The sequence below is a fragment of the Hoplias malabaricus genome, chromosome 16 (assembly GCF_029633855.1).
Source record: "Hoplias malabaricus isolate fHopMal1 chromosome 16, fHopMal1.hap1, whole genome shotgun sequence".
NCBI classification, from domain to species: Eukaryota; Metazoa; Chordata; class Actinopteri; order Characiformes; family Erythrinidae; genus Hoplias; species Hoplias malabaricus.
Window position 1 is genome coordinate 23,524,371 of NC_089815.1, and position 24,276 is coordinate 23,548,646.

Genomic DNA, 24,276 nt, shown 5'->3' on the forward strand with positions numbered 1-24,276 from the left:
AGCCAGCACCAAGCAGCCTTTCCATCTGTGTTTATGCCCAAATTACAGTAAATACTGTGAGTCGTCTTACAGCGGGCTGAAAACAGCCTTGAAGAATACTCCAAAAGAGATAAGCACTGGGTGATGGTGCAGTCAAAATAATACAAGGCTTAATTAATCTGAAGTAACTCGCTCCTCTCTCTACACACACACTGGAACACACTGTCACACACACATGCAGCATTCTTGAAAATAATCACTCATTATATAGCCAAAAAATTCACATTTATTTATTGTTAAACAAGTGTTGAACTTTACATTGTTTTTTTCTGGGCTCCTTAATAACATGGTAATGCAGAGAATGAACCAGTGCTGTAATGTATTCACAAAAAAAGAAAGTTCCAAAGTATCATTCGTTTTGTATTTTTTTTTTCTTTTTTCTTTTTCCTTTTTTTGAGAATAATTTAATAAATAAATATCTGAACCTAGCTGGAAGAACGTGTCTGGAAAAGCCTCATATGATGTTCGGCTGTGGTCTTGATTGACTTTCATGCCCGTACGGATTCACCGCGGAATCTTTTTGAAACAGGTCGAGAAAGTCCTAATTTCATTACTAAAGCCCGATGCTTTGGTGCAGCAAACTCATTTTCATGAACAAGATAGAATTTGATGTCAGCAACCTTTCTAAGCTCCACGCTCGCTCATTTCATCTTAATCCTCTCCCCAACACGCCACGATGAATGAAGTGTAAGAATAAACACAATTATTTTTTTGTTATATATGTGCAATTTTCACACAATAGTCTCTCCAGAATTGCCTTAATTAAAGTCTTAATTAAAATGTATTCTTTTTATACTTATGGTTGCCTGTTTTATTGTACACCAGAAATACAACAAAATATATCATTTTTATGCCATTACCCTTGATACTTTTTACTGTACAACTGAGAAAAAAATAAGGCCTGGGGTTTGATTGCTAGTGGTTATACAGCACAATCTAATCTTCATTGTAAAGAAGGGGCCTTAGATCCAGGGTAGTGAATTCCTAAATGAATAAAGTCCCATTAGGAATTTTTCCATACAATCGTAGTACACATGTCTGCTTAGGTCCTGGAGACTCCATTTTGTATATAATACAAAATTGGATTGGAAATTTTGTGAACCTATGTACAATTCTGACAAACGGTTGTATGCACTGAAATGAGAAATACTATTTTTTTGGTACGTTTTTAAACTTTTTTATGTGAAATCATTCCATTGTTACGAGTCACTGAACGGCAGCAGCACTACTGGACAAAGACTTGGCTTTTCCATCAAAACCCTGCGTCCGATCATCGTCCGTATTTACAGTCGGTGACAATGCGCTGCAATCCTGGCCTTGTTCGTCTTTGGAGGGGGGACGCCAGTGCAAGTGTGATCTACTTTTATTGGGGAAAGGAAAGAAAGCGGAAGAGTGATTTGAAACGTTCTTCTATAACCATCCCCCCCCTCCAGCACTCATCCTGGTGATTGTTTTCTCAAAAGAAAAAGTGTTTTTTAAAGGCTTGTGACTAGTTGCATCTGCCCTTCTCGTACGTCTCCCTCTGGGATGCAGCCCTCTTTGGCGACAGGAATTATGAATCCGTCGCAGCTTCCTCTGCTGATCTGATAGTAGGCGTGCAGCTGCTGGCTGCTTGCCCCCAAGTCAGGCATGCTCTTATAGTAAACATCCTCATTTTCGCTATGTTTTGAGGGTGAGAGGTCCTGGGGAGGTGTGTGGGGGCTGCTCTCAACCGAGGGCGAGTCTCTGAGGTTGGGCAGGCTGGCGTACAGCGAGTCTCTGTTGGGTGACGGCAGGTTTTCGTGGGCCTGGAGCTGCGCAGGGAGCTGGCTGGTGTAGCTCTGTGGCGGCGGTAAGGCGGCTGTTTGGGGTCTCCCTCTCTCCTGTGTGTGGTACAGGAGCGAGTGAGTCCGCTGTGGGATCAAGGGGGCCTCCAGTTCTCGTGGATGGTGGGGGTTGTGGGTGTGGTGGTGGTGCGGTTGCAGGCTTAAACCCCCGACTAAATGATTGCTCTCAGTGGCCAAGTGCACCAGAGACGAAGTTTCAGCCACAATGACGTCGTCCTGGCTGTTGCTGTCTGCCCCCGCCGCCTGCTTGGTGTTGATGCGCGACTCTGAGCGGAGGCTCTTGCCACAGGCCCTGAGGTTGTTGTGCACCAGCTCCGAGATGATCATCTTCTCAAAGGCGGCGTCGTCCAGGCCCAGGCCGCGATCCACCACCTGCACGCTGTCGCCATAGTCACCGTTCCGGAGTGAGTAGCTGTTGTTGAAGTTACCATTTAGCGGAAGAGTATCCATTGCACTTGTATCCCTGGCATTTTTCATTGAGTGTCCTGGAACAACAGAACACGTGAGGAGGGGCGTGCGTTAGTGACTACTGGCCCTGCAATGATAGGAAATATTAAGAAAAACTAATAGAATAAAAAAATAAATAAAAATGTTCAATGTTGTTTAGGACCTGGGTTAGTAATGTATCATTAATGTACAGTCATATGCAAAGGTTTGGTTAAATTATATAATGTATTGTCTTTAGAAGTAGAAATATCTACATATCCCTACACAGAGAACACAGCTTGCAAAGTGCAATATTTAAATGTGCTACCGGTACAAAATGGTACTTATTTACTTAGAAAATAAAGAAACTATTTAATTTGACCAGGGCTGCTCCAACTTTGGCACATGACTGTATCCTCTATTTTGGCAAGGTGTTCTAAATGCACGTCAACTTTACAATAAAAAATGAGGCAGAGTAAATTGTTCAATATTTTTCTAGCATGACGTTTTAAAACATCCTAAACAACATCAAATATTAGTCAGCAAATCACAAACATCACAAAGACACATTGTAAGAAACATCACAGATGTGGAGCCACAGATGGGCAAGCTAAGATGTTAACATAATTCATCAGTCTTCCAGCTTATTTCAGGAGGGGGAGTGAGAGTAGAGTGGGTTGGGGGAGGTGGGTGGTAGGAGAGAGGTGGGAGAGTATGAGCAAAAGAGAATGAAAAGGGCCACGGCCAACTAAAAAGGAACAAAAAAACAACAAAACACAAGCCAAATCTCTCACTATGAGGAAGCCAACAAGCAACCATCCAACAGCACAACAGACAGGCAAGTGGAAATGACTCACTTTAGACAACTCACATCATGTCTGTCTGTTCAGGCTATCTGGCCTAAGAGTAGCTGATGTACAAAAGAAAACGAAACAAAAAACACAAATGATTTTAGTGTAAAACACGATGAGTCATCACCGACAGAAAGAAAAGGAGAAAGAAAGAAAACAGAAATCAAAGTAAAATTTACAAAGTTAGCGTAAGCAAGGGTTCAGCAAATTAAATCAGATTGACAATTACAGGCTGCTCTCCTCATTAAGCGTCAATGTCCCGTTTTATTTGTTCTCCGTGCTTGGCTGTGGATAATTGAGTGGGTATGTGAGCGTTGTTGCTGTGGGGAGGTAAAGGTCGAACTGAAGACTGAAGCCTACAGACCTGCTCTCCTTTCAGCTTCAAGTGATAGATTCAAACGTAGCTTTTTTTTTTTTTTTTACAACAGCAGCCTAAGAGAATACATAGCTGGGATGGGTCAGATAAAGTGATTCTTGGAATCTTTTCAAATGGGGGTCATGGAAATGAAAAGAGAACAAAATGACACAGAAGGGAGAGTAAGGGGAAAAAAAAGATGCATTTGTAGAACGAAGACGGGAATTGGTGTTCTGAGAAAAGGGAAGCTAAAGTGTGGGAGAGGTAAGAGGGAGAAGATGAAGGATGTGGAATGTGTGAAAGGAATAGTGACTAGGGTTTTGCGCTGATAGAAAACAAATAATGTTCATAGGAAATTACAAAAAATAAATAAATAAATAAGGAAAAGGAGAAAAACAGACTACAATTTGGTTGAAATAAATTGGACCTGTTAAAGATGAGAAGATAATGGAAAATCAAAGATTATAAGCAGCTGCTGGAGCTATATTTCAAACTATTACTGCTATCAGTTCAGAAATGTCTCCGCATTTATACTAACCACTGAAGGTCTAGAGGTTATGAATGGAGAAAAGTTGTATGATGGCTGAAGAATGAAAGAGATTACTGATCATTTTCCCATAACTAGAGTTACTGAGGTAATGACTATCCAATGGGTTAAACTTCTATAATGAAAATATAATTCTTCCCATAAACTGGCATTGTACATTATTATGTCAGCCAAACAAACCGGGTTTCAGAGATGTAAATAACATTAAATGTAAATTATTTGAGCTACTGGTCCAGAAAATATTGTCTCACAAATAAACACCTACTGAAAAATCGTTTAATGAGGAGAGTAGACAAGGAAATGTGTCTCTGACAAATAACATAAATAAACATAAACTTGAGAAAACTTTGGTGTTAATAAATCCCCTGTTCAAATGGAGGATTTTTTTTATAAGTTGAAGCACATTTGAAAACATTTGAATGGTTTCTGAACCACTTGCTCACTGAATATGAATGGCCTGAGGTTAAACTACTGATAATATCTCACTTTCTTTCTTTTTCTTTCTTTCTTCCTTTTCTTTTCTTTTTTTTTTTTTTTTTTTTTGAATAAAACCATGCTGAAAAAAATTTACATTTGATAGGCAAAGTTAAGTTTTACTCCCATACTTGTCTCTCTGTAGGTCACTAGAGGGATGCAGCGAGAGAGGAAAAAGCAGAGCAAATAGATAGTAAGGTTTCACATCAGTTTCCATAAAGTCACAGGTGTTTAATATCATATTCTGGAGCATGAGTGTTATAAGTTATAGTCATAATTATATATGAGATAATTAATAGGTCTGAATCAGTTTTAGCTTACTTATACATGTCAATGTAATTGTAACCTTCTTCATTGTCTAAAGGTTTGTCAAAAAAAAAGGTAAATTAAAAGCTTCTGTTTACTTACTATCCCATTACAAATTAATGCAATCTGTTTAATAAAATCTATTACAGAATGAATCATAAAGAATAATCAGCATGGACAATTAGTACATGGAGTATCACTCTCTCTGATGAAATAATAAGAAATGAGCTAGGGTTGTAGCCTAGTATATCTTCAAGCAGAAAGGAAATGAAAAATCATCAATCAACCAGATCTTGGCGCTGTAATAAATATATTTCAGTGTATGCCATCTGTGAGTTGTATGTGCTGAGAGAGTAATACTACACTGCACTCTGCTCTCAATCACCACAGACATCAGGGAAAATCTAAGCAAAGTGGAGAAAAGAAAGACCATTTTGTTGTTGTTGAGCTGCAGTGGTTTAGTAAGCGCACCTGGAGAGTTAAAGACAGGAGCCGTAGGAGTGTTACATACGACCGTTTCGGCCAGTAAGGTATTGTAAGGGTTGTTAGTGCCTTGGGGCCGTAGAAGAGGGTTTGTTAGTAGATAATTGCCCGTCATTCCTGGATCAGCAAGACAGAAGAAGAGACATAAGTTCACAGCATTTGTACAAGGATATGTTCAAGCTCATTTTATTCAAAGATAATGAAACAGCTGGGTTTTTTTATTTAAGCTCTTTCTTTAACTGCAACTGTTATTTTGTAAAGATTCAGCACTGTCCAAGGGTCAGTGGCTACATTTTCTTTTTGTTTATTTAATTTCCAGTCAAAAGAGTCTTTTTTTATTTTCCAAGAACATTGGACACAGCCCTTGTAAGCATAAAGATTAATAATAATGAAATAAAAACAAAAAAGACAGAGAGAAAACGACTCCTAACAACAATAAAGACCTAGCAGACCACAACCACCCCAAGAGATAAACAGCTTTCATTTATGAGAAAGTGAAATATCACTCCACTATTGTTTTTGTAAAAACATGGCTTCCCCATCCTTCCACTGTGACAAAATAATTCACGACTATGGGTCTGAAGGGTTGTGTGGCTTCAGTGCATCTGGGTGAACTGTGAAGCAGATAATGCAACTGGAATTTGGAGGTGTGGAAAAATATCTGTGAAAATATATTCAAAAAACAGAATGACTGAATAAATAAACAAGTAATATTCTAAAATTCTACTGGCCAATTTGACTGGAAATTAAATAAATGCAAGTTGGTCTCTGAGATTTGCACACTACTATACTCGTTGCAATTAACAGAAATGATACATATATTTCTTTAATTAGAATTATAGGCCTCTCAATGTTTTTTTTTTTTTTACCAAATATTCCTTTTTACCTTGATATGGTCAGTTTCATGTGTTAGGTGTCACTGCTTGCCAATTAAACTGTGAAGGAGAAGGATCTACCCAGTTCACAATCTGCATAAGGAAGTAATAGACTGCAAAATTGCCCTTTCCTATTTGAAAGGATCCTGACACTTATCTGGACGGATGACAACAATTGGTGAATATATTATTTTGTGAGTGACTGTATTCATTTGAAATTTAATTTTCCACTCATACCAATAACAGTTTTGGCGGAACTATAAATAAAGCAAGTCACTAAGAAAGATCCCTTCTAAAATGTTTGCTGTCTCACTCAGTACAAGGAAACGGAAGCATGAAGAGAGGAAAAGAATGTCAGCTCTCCTGACTTATGCATGCATGAAGTGCTGCTTTAGCATTTTAGAGCAAGCCAAAGCAATGACTCTGAATAACACAACCTTACCACTCGGGTCAGCTAGAGTTGAACATCATCTTCTCATCATCATACATTTGTGCCCTGGCTAAATAATAAATGACAATTTTTTCTAAATCCTTCAAATAGCATCCACTAGGTCACCTTACATCCTGACTAACTGATGTGCCTATGCATGTCAGGCGCAAAAGAACATCTGCACTTAAAACCCGCAGTTCTTGTGCTGTATTTGGATTTTTAATTTTTTTTTTTTGGGTGGGTGTGTATTTTCAGGTACACAAAGACACAAAGACATTTACGTGTGTGTATGCCCTTGCTATATTTATATCCTTTTAAAAATGTCATAAAAATATATGGGCCAAATTCAATTAAGTTGTTACAAATGGCTCCAAAACTGTTACACCTGATAAAAATAAACCAATTTACCCTTAAAGTGGGGGGGGCGGGGGGTTCTAATTAGATTAACTTTGGTACACAAAAGGCACAACCTACAACGTGTTGGAGGTAGGAAAAAAGACCTGAAGCAACAGCTTCCAAATGAATAAAGGTCAAATAATAATAATTAAGCAGAGAATTTCATTTGGCCCAAAGTAACAGTGATTTTACACTCGTGATAAGTCTGCCTCATTACGTGTAGAAAAAGAGCTTAAAAGGCTATGATTCTACTCATGCAGCATCAGTAGGTTCTGACTGACCTTGGTTGAGGGTTGATGTGCTGTTGATGTCCCCTGAGATAAAGGAGGATTCAGATTGCTTTCTTACAGTGTCGTTCCACATCCTCCTGATTCGACTCTGTTAGATTCACAGCAAATGGCAGCAATTAAGGGGCGTATTCGCTTTTAAACAGAGGGACAAAATGATCTGTAACTGCGCTGGGATTTTAACAAATCTATCAGAAGCCTAACACCTTATTCACGTAATACCAATCAATGATGCAGTTCCCTATTTTCAAAATTGGAATGAAATTTTTGATTGGATTTCTCTCATGTTCTGGGAGATTTCTGTCCTATGATTTGACTTTCTAACTGTCCGAATGCATAATGTGAGAAGACAAAAGCCAACACTACCTAGAAAAACAGTAATCAAGAGATCAAACACATTCTCAGTTAAAGTCCCAAGCAGTTAAAGACAAAGATAGAAGAAGGACTTGAAGTGAAATGTGGCACAAATCTTGCAGTGTATGCGGTCATGCTGAAGAACTGGGCATGCCATAGTGGAAGCACAGTACATCACACACATAGAAAACATTTTACATTGTGATTTGAGACGGCGATTTACGGCGAATATTCTCTACCTCATCATAAAAGGCAGTAGGAGCTGGGTCAGCTCTGCTCTTGCAGGTGCGGAGTAGCGAGTGTACCTGAGTGCCAGAGGAGTAGCGTGCACTCGTCCTTGTTGTTGCTGTCTTTGTGGAACTGTGGGAGCTCTCCATTGGCAAGCCGCCGCAACAGTATGTGTGGCGGAAACATTTGCTGTACTCTCTGCGAACCTGCAATTCAAAGGGATTTGCTTCTTTGAGTCACTGAGTGCACCCTCCTTTAAACAACTGAGCTCTTGGAACCAAATTAAATCGAGAATGTTTTCCAAACAAATTTCAAGGTGGTCTCTTGGTAGACAGCACGGCAAAGAGCCTTTTTTTTAATGACCAGTCAGCTCCTCTCTATGTTATTATTTATTTATTGCATGTGATTATTACTAAATTATAATAGGTTATATATACCTGTAAATTGTAATCTGTAGAAGGTGTTGACTTTATTTCAATTTATCTAACCTTTTTCTGAAGCAAGCAGTAGAAGATGAAGATGAACATCCCCTGGAAAGTGTTGAAGATGGTGAAAAGATACGCCAGCACCACAGATTTCTCATTGATGAAGAACAAACCGAAGGACCAGGTGAGGCTCACGAGACACAGCAGGGCGAAAGCTCCTAGAGTCCAGGACCTTCAGAATCAGAGACACAACACCAACTCTGAGCCCGAAGGACACCACAATTCACCATACCTTTAAACAAGCACTGATGAAGACATGAGAGGAAGACATCTACTAAAACATTAAAGAGAGGAGGAAAAATATGATTGTACAACATTTATGGCACAGTTAGGCTTTAAAAGCAGGTCCTTGTCATTTGGAACCTGAGGCTGGGAGAGATGAGAAATGTAAGGAAACGTACCGAGATCTGAATAAGACATAAATAAATGAATATTATGTGTATGTATTAGGCTCTCAGCAATTTAGAGGCATTTTTGGGGATTTTGTGCATGCCACACTACTACGTGAAGTAATGCTCGTGTGGATTTGGGCTGCATTCAGAAGGAGGAGAGAAAGAATATTGCACTTGAGAATTCGTAATCGTTTCAAATGGGTCCATTACACTTGCGGAGGCGCTGACACAACACGGCTTGGCTAGCTAAGGGACCAAAGAGATAGAGTTAGAGGAAAGAAAAGGAACAGCAAAAAGAAAAAAGGAGGTGGTGTGTGAAGGTCCGTGGGAGCCTTCGGACACCAGCGCTGACGGATAACAGCACCGGACAAACAAACATGGAGAATGGGCACTCTAAACAGAGGATGAGGGAGCTGGAGTGTTCAGAGGGACACTGACGAGAGTGGTAAGAATGATGAAAAGGGAAAACTACGAGGCCGAGAAAGGAACGTCTAGCTAACGCTCTTACTTGATAAATGGTTTATTATCTTCATAGCTAGAGAGCATGGTAAGCAGGGGAGAGAGACAAAATCAGGTCAGACAGATCACAGCTTGATTAGCATGCAGTCCAGTCAAAGAAGAAATAACAGAGAGTAAGAAAACTGAAGCTGGAATTAGTGAAGTAGTAACTGGATGAAGCTGGCAGAGGCAGGAAGAAGAGATTATTATCGTTATTATTCTGTATGTTAAACAGATGATGAGACTGGAAATTGCACTCGGCCAATTCGCTTGTATACAACAGGATACTGTACAAATGTGAAACATATGCTATAAACAGAGTCAGACAAACGCAGTATTGTGATCAGGCTTTACAGCTATTTTGGGCTTTGAATCTCCTAACTTCCTTTTTCAGAAAAGAACAACAAAACAGAAACATATTTGATTTATTTAATATGCATTTGAACACAACTTGACCACCACAGCAGGACAAACAGAGGTCGTTTCAGGTCAGATATATCAGAAAATGTGCATGAAGTTGTTGTTGATGTTGTTGTTTTTTTTAACACCATGTAAAATTAACTGTGGCAGTAAATTGTAAGTGATCCCCATAGTTTGTGATTCATGGTGAGAGCTTACCCAGGCAAATCGGTATTATAGTAGCCATCACAAACGCGATAATTACTGGTTTGGGTAAAAGGACAGTGAGAGGAAGTAAGAGAGAGAGAGAGAGGGAGAAATATGGAGAACGGGAAGAAAAGAAACGAGATGCCACAGATTAGCTCTCTCCACATGCAACATGCAACAGTGAATCCAGTGCTAGGTGGGCTGCCATCCCTTAGTGTGTATCTTAGACATAAACCAATGAACACTCAATGGCATAACACTCTTAACACATAACACATTTCTTTAAGGCTTTTAAATTTCTAAAGCAAATTGACTACAGTCATTATCATTTTTATTCTGTTAGAATTCATGTTGTAAATTTTTTTTGTGTATTGAATACTTTATTAAGGAAGTAATTACTAAAGTGCTTCAAAAGTAAATAAAGTAGCCTAGTTAAATAAAAACGCTGTTTATTACAGCACAAAATCCTATCATATTTTATTAAATAATCTATCACCAACGTGTGGATTTTTTAATGAACATTAATTACTGAAAGGTGTTTTAACTTTACTTGAAGACTAACTACATAGGATCTTCATAACATACAAAAGCCTTGTACAGCATAAAGCATTATTGAGCTTTTATAAACGTCAGATGACTACAGCAAGATGACATTGGCGCTCTCATGAAATGTATGAAAATTTCTTGACAGAAGCAGCCTCAATCTAAACTGAGACATTGTTCTGTTTCTAACACTTTTATGATACATCACCTCTAATGAAAAGGTGACTACTCACCATCTGCATTTTATTATTTTATTATATTTGTAAATCTCTATTCTAATGCTAATTCAGGCAGAAAGAATCTTAATGTATAAAGTTTATAGATATTTATGTATTGTCATTGACAAATATGTATGTAAAATAATCACAAATTTAGCCTAAAATTATGACCATTTTCCTAGACCTCTAATTACAATTCCTTTGTTTTTAACCTTGTTTTAAAACAGAACAAATACAATCCCGTTTACTTTATCAAATATCTTGCGATTACTGTCATAAATATACCTAAATAAGTAGGTACTGCTTTATAAATGCATTACTGAATGCTTACACATGTGTTATATATTTCCAAAGTAGGTGGTCTTCAAAAGCTTTTTAGGTCATCTTTTTAACTGCATGCTAATTCTGAGGGCCAAGAGGCAAGCAGAACTCACTAGACAAATATGCTTTTTTTCTGCTATTAAAAGAGATTCTGGTTTCTTTTTTCCAAAAGAAACACATGGAAATGCTTTCATTCTCTTTTTAGCCACTCCCTCTCTACAGACACACAGACACACACACTGTCCCATACATGCACGCACACACAGACCCAGCCAGTGCCTCTTATTCTACGCTGTAGGGACTCTGAATACATGGAACTGTGCCAAGAGGAATTTTCTGGTCACTGTAACAGTGGAAGCTAAAAAGGAACTCTCACAAAGTAGATGTTGTCATCATTATGTGATGTTCTGGCCGTAACTCCTATTTAAAAAAAAAAAGCTGTCTGAAGCGATTATAATCTTGAGTCCATTTGAATTCCTTTGGTAAATGCAATGCGTGGCTAAATTAAACCAAGGAGAGACGGTTTAGTAAAAAAAACAGTTTCAACAAAGAAAGCAAGACACAAAGGGGAAAAAAACATCAATTTTAGGCTTATTTTATGATGATAACAACAGAAATCAGTGCCTGGCTTTTGGGCTAAATGTGAGCAGGTGAGAGGAAAAATCAAAAGACTCTGAACAACTTCACTTACTTTATGTTTTCCAACCTGCTGGAGTCAGGTTTCAATGAAGTGGAGTGCTTCACCATTTTGTACATTGTGATGACCAGGAAGATGAGATTAAGCTGTCGAAAAAGATAATGCCCGTGTTAATAAATGAAGATATGACAAAAGAAAAAAGAAGAAAAAAAAACAAGAGAGATAGAGAGAGAGAAGATTTATTAGTTGTTTTCTTGGACTTCATTTTAGACAATGCTTAATGTAATAGCCTGCATGTTGCAGGGCTAAGCCACGAAGACTGGAACCAACCGAGGTACCATTCTCTATTGATAAAGGCATGAAATATGGATCAAAATCCACCACAGATAAACACAGGGGCTGTTAAGGAAAGACCAGAAAGACAGTACAAGACAGAATAGCCTATGAATGAGACAAAAAATAAATCAAATACTGATGCACATACATATTCATTGCTCTATATGGAAAAAGGGCACAACAAACACATTCATAAAAAAAAGATCATTTCAGTGCAGAATGCAGGATAAAATACACTCTCACCGCTTCTGTCTTACGCAAACACAACCAGGACAAACTAGATATGGGATGGATTCACTGGTTTTGACAATAGAACACAGTGCAAAATTGCAAAATGTACACCAAGTTCTTCAATTTTCTAGAAATATTCCAAAAAAGACTGAATACTAGACAATCCACGTGTGTAAGGAAGGGAAGGCAAGACACAGTCAAAAGCTGCTGGTGTTCTAAGCACATCAGCGTCACTGTCGGACTGAGAATAGTCCACCGACCAAAAATATCCAGCCAAGAGTGCCCTGTGGGTCCCATCCTGTGACCAATGATGAAGATCAAGAAGAATAAAACCAACTGTGAAGCAATGTTACATCTACAAGGTTAACCAACTGTGTAGATGTGTTTACTAAGGTGGGCAGTGAGTGGGCACAATGTTTAAAAACAGTAGCAGTGGATCAGACAGCACTGCTATGTCTGATCCCCTCATACCAGCAAAACACACACTAGCACACCACCACCAAACTAGTGTCACCACCAAAATCATACCTACTCTACCATTAAAGAACAGAGTGAAAAAGCCTCACAATGGACTACAGTCTGTAATTATGGAATAAAAAGTGCACCTATAATGTAGCTCCTTGTAGAAACAAAGAGGTGGCATTAATGTAATAGCTGATGTGTGTGTGTGTGCAGATTCTGGTTCTATTAATATGTAAAGGCTTTTAATGCATTTCCAGAAAATTCTAAACACCAAAATTCTAAAAATGACAAGTTGTGTCCTTTGCGGTGAATTTTAATACCGCCCCATACCAAACACACACACACACACACACACACACACACACACACACACACACACACACACACACACACACACACAGAATAGAATATTTCTAGCATGCCTGTCTGAAAATGCTGAGCTTGTGGGATATTTTTATAATTTAGCGGCGTATGTGCTATGAACTATTTCTAGTAGATGGCGTATTCACAGTACCGTCCAAAAGTGTGAACGACCTCGGTGCTCTGAAATAAGCTTTCCCCTGCGTGCAGGGTGGCCATGTGTCTTGTGTTTTTTCATCTGGTCACACATCCTAGCTGTTTGGTACCGTGCCATCAAAAAAAGCAGCACTGATCAATATCCCCCGCCCTCTCACAATCAGCTGCTCTGAAGAAACGATGAGAGAATGAGAGGAGTGAGATGAGAAGGACACAAAAAGTATATCGTCCCTTTTTCCTATGGCAGATTGCCGTGATGTTGCGTTTTGTTTTGCAGGGCCTGGCGGTCTCTGTGGCTCCGGCGTGACTCGGGCGCTTTGAAACGCCTCTCACACAGCCTGGAGTGGTGACATGGATCTGATGAGACAGGGGAGGAGGGGAGTGTGTGTTTGTGTGTGCGCGCAATGCTAGCGAAGAAACCCAGCCAAGCACACTGCTAACTCCCCCTCCATCCCCCAACACAGCCACCAACTCACTTTCCCTTCTGGCCTCCCTGGGGCCTCTGCTACCTTTGTGAAAGCTGCTCCTGACTTAGCCCCCCATACTCTCTCTCTCTCTTTCTCTTTCTCTCTCTCTCTCTACAGCTATCCATGCAGAAGGCCCTGGGCTCTTACTCTGTGGACTGTGCAGAAAGCTTTTTACCACACCGTGGGAGTCGCGAGTGCACGCTCGCCCGCTGAACTCTGGATGAACTGGATGAAATATTAAAAGTGCAGATGGAGCTGTCCTAGATGATGCAAACAGCTCATGACGTGTCATGATCCAAGCTTGCAAGGCATACTAATGCCTTGAGACCACTCATTACTTCCGTGTCCTTCTTTTCATGGAGCTAATGCCCTCCCGCGCCCTGGAGAAGGCTGCCCGCGAGCTGTCCAAGTGCCTCCAGGAGTATGACTTTTATATTCACTTAACAATGAAGAGGTCTTTATAACAGTACCATGAATGGATACCACCTTTGACACTTAAACATAAAATTAATTTAAAAAAATCTCAAGTGAGAGGTCATTTGGGGATCTTAAAGTTGTTCTTTAAAAATGGACCCTTTGTTGCGCTGTTGTTTTTTGAAATGGAGGAGCCAAAAACAACAAAAGTGGAGCAGGAAAGACAATGAATGTTTTTTTTTTTAAAGCCAAAAGACCACCCTAGGCCTTAGCATCGGTTTCAGGAGGATGGCAAATTTCCCCCACTGCTTTTTCAAAATCAGGCTGCTGCAACTGTAACACTTTGAATAATGAGATCTCTTTCTGCGTCCCCCTCCTCTACCTCCTTCCTCACTGACAAGGACAAAGCCAATTTGCTGAGAAACCAGGGTCACAGGTTTAGGGGGAAAACCTTGGTCCCGGTGGATCCCCAGAGAACTCTCAGCCATTGTGCTTCATCTCGCATTGTCAATTGTGGAAACGGGCTGGAGAGCAGTGAGTCCTGCTCGCTGTCCAGCCCAAGCCTTCAACAATAAATCAGCTTCATAAAGGGGCATGCTCCTTATGTTGCAGATGACTAGAACATGGATTCTGATTATCAGAGCCACCGCAAACACATACATCAAACCAGCAGACAATTTCAGGCTGCAGAGGAGAGTCTCTTGTATGCCTCCGCCAAGAGCCATTTGCAGACCTTTCTACTGAGGGTGACTTCTAATCCGCAGTGCTGTACTAGAGCCTATGTCTTTGCGGCTGCCACTTTGATTTAGTTATTTATTTTAACATTGGATAACTCTCTGTTCGTGTGGCCCAAGGACTCACTCGCCACTGTAAAATAAAAAGCACTTTCCGTTAGCGTAATCTCAACATTTGACAAATATTGAAGGAGGTTGCGTCGTCTGCGGATAATGAACTCAGCCCTGGCCAAACATCTCCACCTTCTCCTCCTCCTCCTCCTCTCTTCATTTTAAAGAGGACGAGCTTCGACCGTTTCCTCGTCCGCCAGGGACAGAGATTAGAGGGCAAACCAATAGATAGCGGAGCTGTCTCCAAAGACACTCAGCTCTTGTGAATGCCACCTGCTAGATTCTCTCTCCCTCCCTCTTTTCTTATTCTCGCTCTCTCTTTTTCCTCACTCTTTTCTCCTTCTCTCTCGCTACCCCAACTCCCCAAGGCCTCTTGCTTCTGTGCCTTACCAATCTACTTGGAGGCAGTGAGGTCATAACCAGTAAATAATTGCATGCTCGAACGGCAGCTGTGTCAATATGATACGCCATATGTCCTTCACCCGCATGCTCCTCAAAACAAGCTCTTCCGATGCCGCTGGAAGTATTGTACTAGAAGAAACGGTTATCAGATATTTCCTTAAAAAGTCACATTGAAAGAAAAAGGGAAGAAAAAAAATGACTGCCACCACTTTTGGATAATGGCCTAAAGTAACCTTGGCCTGCCCTTTTCTGGTATGCTCTGCATCATTTGAGGATGCATTATAGTTTAACGCTCTGCTGAGAAAGTCTCCCTGTGTCATAGCACAATTATTCCCAACAAAAAACATTATTCAGGACCTTAACGCCATCTTTTCAGTGTGCTGCTCTCCGACAGCGGGCTCCATTGACTGGGTTTGCTGAGACTGAACTGATCTGAGCAGAAATCGAAGGGCTACAATCTGTTGAATCAAGCTGGGGAAATAACAAAGGCGGCCTGGCTTGATGTTTTCACACTGCGGCGCTTCTTTTCGCAGCATCTGTCCTTGGCTCGGAGAAGTCAATTACTGCTTAAACCATGAGGCATATCATTCTGGCCAGAGAGGCAAATACCTCTCTTTTTCCCTACTCATTTCTTCTCACTTGCACACAGTGGCAGATGCGCGCACACACACAGAGCCAAGAATTAAACCGAACATACCATAATGATGAAGGTAACAGGTCCAATAAAGCTCCAAATGAAGTGGTTGTCCACTCTCAGCCAGCATCTGCAGAGAACAAAAAAAATTATTCGGAATCATTAAAAAATCCACTTTAAGGAAAAGAAAGCCTTTCTTGTTAAATGCGTTTATTTAGACAACAAGGTTCTGTCTGGATGAGGATTACAACCAAAAAACAAAAGCAAAGACAGAATACTATCCCTGAATAAAGCAGCATTGCGTCTGGTGTGGATCACATTACGATGTTGTAGGCCTGCCCAGCCAGTATATACATTACTGTTAAATGCAGCTCAAAGATGGTAATTGTCTGTAAAAGTATCCAGGTGCTCTTGTCTGTGACCTCCGGCAGGAAATATTGATTATCTAAATTAGTGCAAACTTACACCGTGCTAATAGAAACCACAGGAGACCCACACACACCCACCCACACACACATACAGAAAAAAATGGCAGCATTGCAAGAAAATGACTTAAACCTAAAAGTCTCATATTTTCAACATTTCCCTCTGCACTTCATACAGTTATATTACTGTATTTAGTCATACTGACATTTTAAACAAGGTAGTTCGACCTGTTTTAAGCACATATTAATGCACAATGTAAGGAAGAACCCTTCCCACCTCTAGAGTCCAGCCCGAGCTAAAACACCATCATTAATCTGCGTAAAAGCCTTTTTCCAGTGCGGCACTTGTCTTTGTTAGAGAGCATTTTACAAACAAGAGGTCGCCAGAGGCTCTTTGAGCCAAACACACTAACAAAGTGATGAAAACCACAGTCACTCCAGGTGTCCTCTGAAGACTTAGCGAGTGCATGAGTCTGTGTTCAAGGCAATGTGCTCACAATATGCTTAAATCATCACAGGTTGAACATTCTCCTAAGGCTCTGGTTTCCTTGTGTGACTTCAAACAACAGTGATCCACACTACTCTTAAAAAGCAAATCACTGCATCTCACTTACGCTTTTGTTGTCCCATAGCTCCTGTAGTCCACGACCGCCGAGACACCAACTACAATGGCAGGGAGGAGATAGCCCGAGACGTAGTAATATTTCTTCCGTGAATATTCGCTCTCAAATACCTCCACCAGCATGAGATAGAGCTGAACTCCTTCCAAACACATCCATGCAAAAGAAGCAAGGAAGAAATAGTGCAAGATCCCAGCGATGACCGAACAGTCGATCTGTGACACAAACAAAAAAAAAAAACCTCAGTGAGATGAACACAGGCTTTGGCAACTGCAATTGCAATAGTGTAGTTTAGTCTTCACAATAAGTCCAACGGCCTCTCTCAACACAGCAGGCGTTGCTGAATTCTTTATTAAATTGTCTTAATTATATAGTAAGAGAGGAACAAGGTCTATGCTCTGAAGAAAAACAAGACCACCATATTATTGTAGGGAGCACTCCCTGTTAACAAAATACTTGAAAACCTATAATTTAAAATCTACAAATGAAAAACAGAACCTTATTTATAACACACAAAAAAAAGAACACTAAAATGCTTACAGTTCAAGATCAACAACAAATATGTGAGATTTATAGAAATTATATATATAAAGCATATCAGTGCATGCTAGTCCTGGCTCATTCAGTCCACTGACCACACTGTATGAAATCCTAGTCACTTTGGGGTGTGCACGATGATTCATAGCTCAGCCTTTCCTTTGCAGTTATAGTTGAAGTACTACAATATGCTCAGCTGTTTTAGCTGGATTAAGGATAAAGATAAGAAACCATTTTATGGAATTAAATAAATAAATGAATTTAAATTTTTTCATGAATTTCAGAGAATATAAGCAGGCCTGACTTTATGATGTAAAATGTTCAATTTTTGTTTTTGTTTTTTTAAAACAAAACAATCAAAACCTGCAACAAAAGCAATTAAATGAAAGTAATGGTCGCTTTTCTTCATGCTGCACTGAACATCAGTTTTACCATAATGAATCATTTCAAATCACTTACATATCCCCTCAAGGCCACTCTAGATCACACTTGATATGAAGCACATTTCCACTTTTCAACTTATAAACAGGGAATATAAAACTGCTTTTACAGTGGTCACATGGAGGCAGATGCACTGACCCAGCGGTGGATTGATTTGAAATGAGGATGGAAACAGCACAGAGATGGACTTGTCAGTCAGGTTTTGTAACAACTGACCACAGCAGAGTCTATCAAAAGCCAAAAGCAGTGCAAAGTTTGAACATGACTGAATAAATGTTCCCTGAGCTACAATTCTCTGCGGGTTAATTCAGGCCATACTGACAAAATTTGGTCCAAACGATAAAGCGTCATGGCATTTTTATGCATGTCCATGACTAGATACAGACGTGAATGATTTATTCTTATTATATGTTAAGAGGTGTTCAAATAAGCTCTTACGTTTCATTAGGAGTGGTTAAAATACCTGGGAGTAGCTTGCGAATACAATACATAACATGACAGCTATTTCAAAATACAACACCATGCAGAGCACTAATGTTTTTCACAAACTTAATCCACAAACATATTTTGCAATTTTTAAATAATAAACCTTTAATACAGAAAACAGATTGGGGGGGCGGGCAATTCTGTTTATTTAAATTGGTGTCACCCTGTCTGAACTTTATGAAATAAGCAAAACCTAAGAACATTTTTGGATGAATGGACCAACAGAAATGCTCCAAAATTTATTGTATTTTTTTATTTTAGATGTACATGTTTTTCTTTGGACAGCAACAATATAATCCCAAAGCAGCTTTTTTGCATCTGCACTGCCATACTCCTCAATGGAACTCAGAAATTAAGCAAGGTTAAACTTTCGTGTGGGCAGACAGACACCTTGGTGTGGTGAGATGTAACACAATCACAGAATCAATGCATCTCTGTGCTTACCCTGTATTCTGTCATGTCAATGCCAATTAGGAAGGTGAGCTCAGCAATGAAGAGGTTTATGCAGAAGTTCTTATGGATTGTATTCCTGTCGCTCTGCAGGCCTCTGAAGAAGCAGAAAGTGAATATGCACATGCCAAGGCAGATTAGGGAGGCCACGATGCCCACCCGTGTAATGACTGTCAGGAGCAACTTGTGCACTCCATCCGGACCCTGGAAAACAAGAAGACGGAGCAAGAGAAAATATCTGTTCATCAGAAGAAGAGATAAATGGCTTGCCAAGCCAATGATAGATCATGTCTGTCACAACCATCTGTTGTGGCTTGCTAAGGGCTATGAAACACAGCCTGTTTTCATTTATGTTCAACAAATACAAGAGAATGGATTAGAGGACCGAGTTATGAATGTGAGATGCTGCATTTCTCACCAATACTTCTTGATGAGCCATGAGAACTGCAAAATTTGTGAGATGGCTACAGGAGCAGGTTGTGTGGGTTTTGTTGGAATCAATGAGCCTGCACCCTTGTGTGGACCAGTATCCCATCATGCTCCTCTCTGAGTAATTCCAGAAGGAGCAGTTTGAGTTGAAGTAGTGCTGCATCTGTCCATAGAAAAAAACAAAAAAACAAAACAAGAATGAAGACAAATTCATAATCCACACCTTAACTGCATCGCATTTATCCTTCCCCTTGACAAGCTAATGAGGCATTGCCCTCGTAGAAAACACTAAATACTCAGTTTGTAGTCCCACTGCTAAACAACTGAGAAATCTAGCATGGGACCATTGATTATATGAGGTGCTAATAGGGAGTATAATGGTTTGAAGGCATGTCTGTGAAAATCACACAATTACTTTGATAGAGAGCAAAAAATCAAGCTGCGGCTCCTCTGGGAGCACTTCTGACAACTTTAAAAGACAGAAGATAATTGGTCCTCCGGTAATTTCATCCCACATTGTACGGCTAATCTGGGAGTTAATTTTCCAATGGAAAAAAAAGGGAAATTGCATCATTTACATCCTAATGTCGACGAACGAATTAGTATTCATTAAGAATTTTGTCTAGACCCCCTAATAATCACCAGTTCATTCTTAGTTAATTTCATGTTCGATGGCTTAAACAAACTCTGCCATGACCTTGCAGGGTATTTTAAAATGTGACAAAGTTTGCACTTCCCTTATCTTTCCTTTTTAGCTTCTCCGCCCTGCTGCGCTTAAAGGCTGTGTGTTTGTTTATCAGCGGGACTCACATCGATGTGTTCCAGGGTAAAAATCACCGGCTCCGTTATGAAGACGCGACTAGACTCCTTGTTGATTGAAGCAGCAATGACGTCTGAGTTGACCGCCACAGAGAGGTTGCGGCCGTTTGCCTCGCTGCCCAGTTTGATTGTTGCATTCTCTGTGCTCAAGAACTGACCCAGATTTTTATATAAAGCAAAAACCAACTTGGCAACACCTGTTTAAAGAAAAAGAACAGGTGTAAGATAAAAAAGCAATGTGTGCTCATGGAATATCTTACTCTTTCATAACAATATCAAATCTTATATAACTGATTTTAAGTGTGTAACATGAATGAACAACGCTTTCCTTGCTGCTGTAGCAGAGTGAGAAGAAGTCAGTGTGCAGTGTGAAAAAGAGCAGAGAGCAGAACATTTAAGAGAATGCTGGGGGTTGGAGAAGTGGAGTCTAATGCCCATGGCATCAGATATGGCAGCAGAATTGGAGCAAAAATTGCTGATAGCCAGGAGCCCCCAAGATATGCAGAGTCATAGCCACCATTTCAGCATTATTAATATGACCAAGAGTCTTTAGACAGTCTCGCCTGAAACCATTTCAAAGAGATGTCGGCAGTCTTGTGTGTAAGTCTGAAATCAATAAGCCGGCGTGCAATGTTCCCACAGGAAAGAAATATACTCTTCTTTACCCAATCAGAAATAATAAACTTAGGGGTGTGACAACACACCTATTGTTATCATTACATTGAATGTGAAGACTATGAGGCAATTTTATTAATCCTATATATAATGTGTCTACATTAATAAATGTTTATTGTCAACCAACTGAAACCGAAACAGCTTTTTAGTAAAGAAAAACATGCTTAGCGTTTACTTGCAATCTGCTAAACTCTCTCCTCTATCACACCTCTATTTTTATTCATTTTTAACCATTACAACTCTCTTTATAATTTAACCTCTCTTTCATAAATTTGAGTAAATTAAAGCTGAATCCTATGTCAGTTATTCACAAGGGCAAGTGAAGTGCATTTAGATTCCTTAATTAGGAATAACCCCTTAATAATAGCATCTAATCAGTAGCTATACTAATGACATATGATTTCGTCCAGGGGTTCAAAGATTGTTGATTTATAATTTGTCATTTATCATAAGTCATACCGCACTTCAAGGTCTGCTTTTCTGGAAACATATTGTGTCGGTTTCAAAGAGTCAATTGGAATTATCTATTAAAAATCGTGTTAAGTCTCGTGGCCAGAAGGCCAGAACTGTGGATAATACTCAGTCATCCATTATGATGTGAGCGTTGTCACAGTGCAGAGTGGATGAGTGTGAGTTTGCCTTTATGAGCATTTATGAAAGCTCATTCATCTGCTCTGTCAGTGCCAGAAATGCTTTATGAAGCCATTATTTCCTGAATAAGCCCTGATCCAGCAGCCTTCAGGTAATGCGCATATTAGTAAAGCATGAAATAATCATCCGAACACAGGCATGTGAAGCAAGTGTCCCTTGATACACGCTGAAAACTACACGTGTCAAAGCTGCAGGTTCAGATTCATAGACCACAGGCTACAGTGAAAGACCAGTCTGACAGCTACCACCTTCTCCATGGTTACAGTAGGGAAAAAAGTGGTGGCATTTAACACTCCACATGCTCTATAAACACTTGTGCTTGTATTTCTGCCTGAGAGGTGAGTGTGTTTAAGTGTGTGTGTGTGTGTGAGAGAGAGAGAGCACTGGGGCCTACCGTTCCGACTGTTCAGCTTAACGGTATTGGCGGACAGCTGGATAGATATACCGCCCTTGCTGCTCTGTGGAAACTTGAAATCCTGCACCTGGCCATCTGTGCTCAGGACGTAAACATCAAGGACTAGGTGGAGAAAGAGAGAGAGAGAGAGAGAGAGAGAGAGAGAGAGAGAGAGAGACGGAGAGAGAGGTAGAATAGTAGAAAGACAGGGAGAGCAAGAATGAATTTTTGTAATCTGAATGATGAATTTTTGTGCTGCAGATTTTTACTACTAAAGCTGGGCGATATTGCAACAGTATAACATTATACTAATTCAAGTCACAGGGAATACAGTATGACATATTACAATTGTTAATAGGTGCCCTTGAGTGGTAAAAAGTCTAAGCATTTGACTTATCATCATAAGATCGCGAGTTTAATAACTTGTTATGCCTCAGCCGTCCCAGGCTGGGAGGAGCCCAATTGGCTTCGCTCGCTCTCTGGGTGAGAAGAATGGCTCACACTCTCCTCCACTGCTCAACATAATGCTAGTGAACGCAGGCATCAGCAAACAAAACAGAGCACTTTGTTTTCTCCTCCAAGCCTGTGTAGGGGTTCAGTGACAGCAGCAGCTCAGAAGGTAGCAGGGGTATAGATTACATGTCTCAGGGAAAGAATGTACTTCGCTCACCCTAGCAGCATGGTAGTATCCTGGGAACTAATGGAAGGAATTGGCATTACAAAAAGGTTTGTAATATACAAATATTGTACAAGTTCTCCAGCACAAGACTGGAGGGAACAGAGTTTTGTTAAAGTTGTATAAACAGGACATGGACATCAGTTCTTGTGATTGCCGTGAATGATGCTTTTGCACACATCTGCCAATATCAAGACTGGGTGTTTACATCAAAAACAGAACCTTCAAGTGACATACATTTGCCTTTTAGCGGTCTTTAGAAAATGATTCAGAGGATGCTCTCGGTACCATGTGCCCACAAGAGGATTTATTTGAATTAAACAGATATCAGTAACAAATGTAATGACTGAAATGTAACTGCAAAATGTGCCACATTTAAAAATTCAACAAAATGTATAAATGAATAAATAACAAATATATAAATAAATATTATAAAAGTATTTAAAATATCCATGTTATGCTCAATCTGCTGTGGTCCTATTGATTTTTATCAATGGATTGCCCACCCCTGTGTTTATCTGCCCATCCTTTATTTGTGTTACTCACTTATATTGCTAGCTGGCACTTTCACAATGGCTGGTTCCATGAGATTGTCAGCAAGGACGAAAGCTCCTTCCTCCAGAGTATCCAGTAACATGGTTGCGGCGTGCGTCTGCTCTGTGCTGTTCATGTCTCTCCAGGACTTCAGAGCCTCAGGACGGAGGAGGTTGTCGACCGTATCCACGATAGCCTGCAGCCGCAAGGAACACTGGTGTCAGCACTTATGACAATACCACGGACAGAGGTCAGAGCTCTCAGTTGATGTCAGCAGCGGCCAGCTTATGACCATGAAAACAAACAAACACACCTTGACACAGTGAGCTCCATGTTCTGTGTCAATCAAAAACACACTTTGATTGACTCACATAAAAGAACATTTCATTGAAGCGCAAGCAATAAAGAAAGCACGTTCACACAGCGAACAATACACAGTGCAGTTCTATTAAATACACAGTGACACAATTTTTGTTGCTCTGAATGTGTACTCCAGCACACTGCATCTGAAATTAAATGGTGATGATGAGGTTAAAGTGTAGAATGTACGCTTTACATTAAGGTTATTTATAAAGACGGTGTACTGGGTAAACCTTATAGAAACGGTGGGGATTTGTTTAATGGTGTCTTCTAATGTAATGTATTTAAAACATCTGCAAAATTCAGGTCCTGCTCATTTCAAGTATTTATTTATTTATTTTGGTTAGAGAAATCATGTTGTGATTTGAGTCCAGTGACTCTTTTTACAGGTCCTGAAATATTATTTCACCATATTTGCAATATTAGCAATTTCAGCCCCTTTTTCCTACTGTAAGGTTAAATCCCTGACACCCAGTTTAGATTTATTTAGTTGTATCAAACTTGTAAAGATCCTTCTCTATACATCTGAATTCATCCTGCTTCTGCAATCAATAAAGCCAAGTGAGCGAGCTTAACTGGCAGCCTCACATACTCATGCTTTCATGTTTCACAGATGAAGTGATTTGCTTTGGGCCATGAGCATTTTTTTTCTCCCCACATTTTCCTGAAACAGTTTAATCTCCATCTCATCTGTTCACAGAACTCTACAGGCTTTTCATGTAATGTTTATCAAGTCATAGCCAGACCTTTCTGTTCTAGAGGTTTAACATTGGTTTGGTTCTTAGGTTAAACCCAGTGATGTCAGGATGGTGTGGTAGACACATGCCTTTATTAAATATTTCACAATCTGATTTCAGTCAATCCTGACTGTGCTGACCTGTGGTCAGGCAGGTTG

General features: G+C 39.9%; 1 protein-coding gene across 5 annotated transcripts in view; it reads right to left on the bottom strand.

The window, feature by feature from the left end:
• Nucleotides 1-254: 254 nt before the first annotated feature.
• The window catches only part of adgrl2a (adhesion G protein-coupled receptor L2a), a 160,015-nt gene continuing 135,993 nt past the window's right edge, over nucleotides 255-24,276 (bottom strand). For 3 of the 5 annotated variants that reach the window (XM_066647559.1, XM_066647560.1, XM_066647561.1), the window contains 14 exons: nucleotides 23,034-23,217; nucleotides 21,812-21,934; nucleotides 20,083-20,288; nucleotides 19,262-19,435; nucleotides 18,838-19,047; nucleotides 16,924-17,144; nucleotides 15,948-16,014; nucleotides 11,632-11,723; nucleotides 8,366-8,534; nucleotides 7,889-8,083; nucleotides 7,290-7,386; nucleotides 5,296-5,424; nucleotides 4,650-4,667; nucleotides 255-2,350 (listed from right to left, as the gene is read on the bottom strand). In XM_066647559.1, coding sequence (XP_066503656.1) covers nucleotides 1,515-2,350; nucleotides 4,650-4,667; nucleotides 5,296-5,424; nucleotides 7,290-7,386; nucleotides 7,889-8,083; nucleotides 8,366-8,534; nucleotides 11,632-11,723; nucleotides 15,948-16,014; nucleotides 16,924-17,144; nucleotides 18,838-19,047; nucleotides 19,262-19,435; nucleotides 20,083-20,288; nucleotides 21,812-21,934; nucleotides 23,034-23,217 — 2,721 coding nt within the window. In that variant the 3' untranslated portion in view covers nucleotides 255-1,514. The remainder of the gene's footprint in view (nucleotides 2,351-4,649; nucleotides 4,668-5,295; nucleotides 5,425-7,289; nucleotides 7,387-7,888; nucleotides 8,084-8,365; nucleotides 8,535-11,631; nucleotides 11,724-15,947; nucleotides 16,015-16,923; nucleotides 17,145-18,837; nucleotides 19,048-19,261; nucleotides 19,436-20,082; nucleotides 20,289-21,811; nucleotides 21,935-23,033; nucleotides 23,218-24,276) is intronic. The other 2 variants (XM_066647563.1, XM_066647562.1) reach the window with 2 other exon arrangements.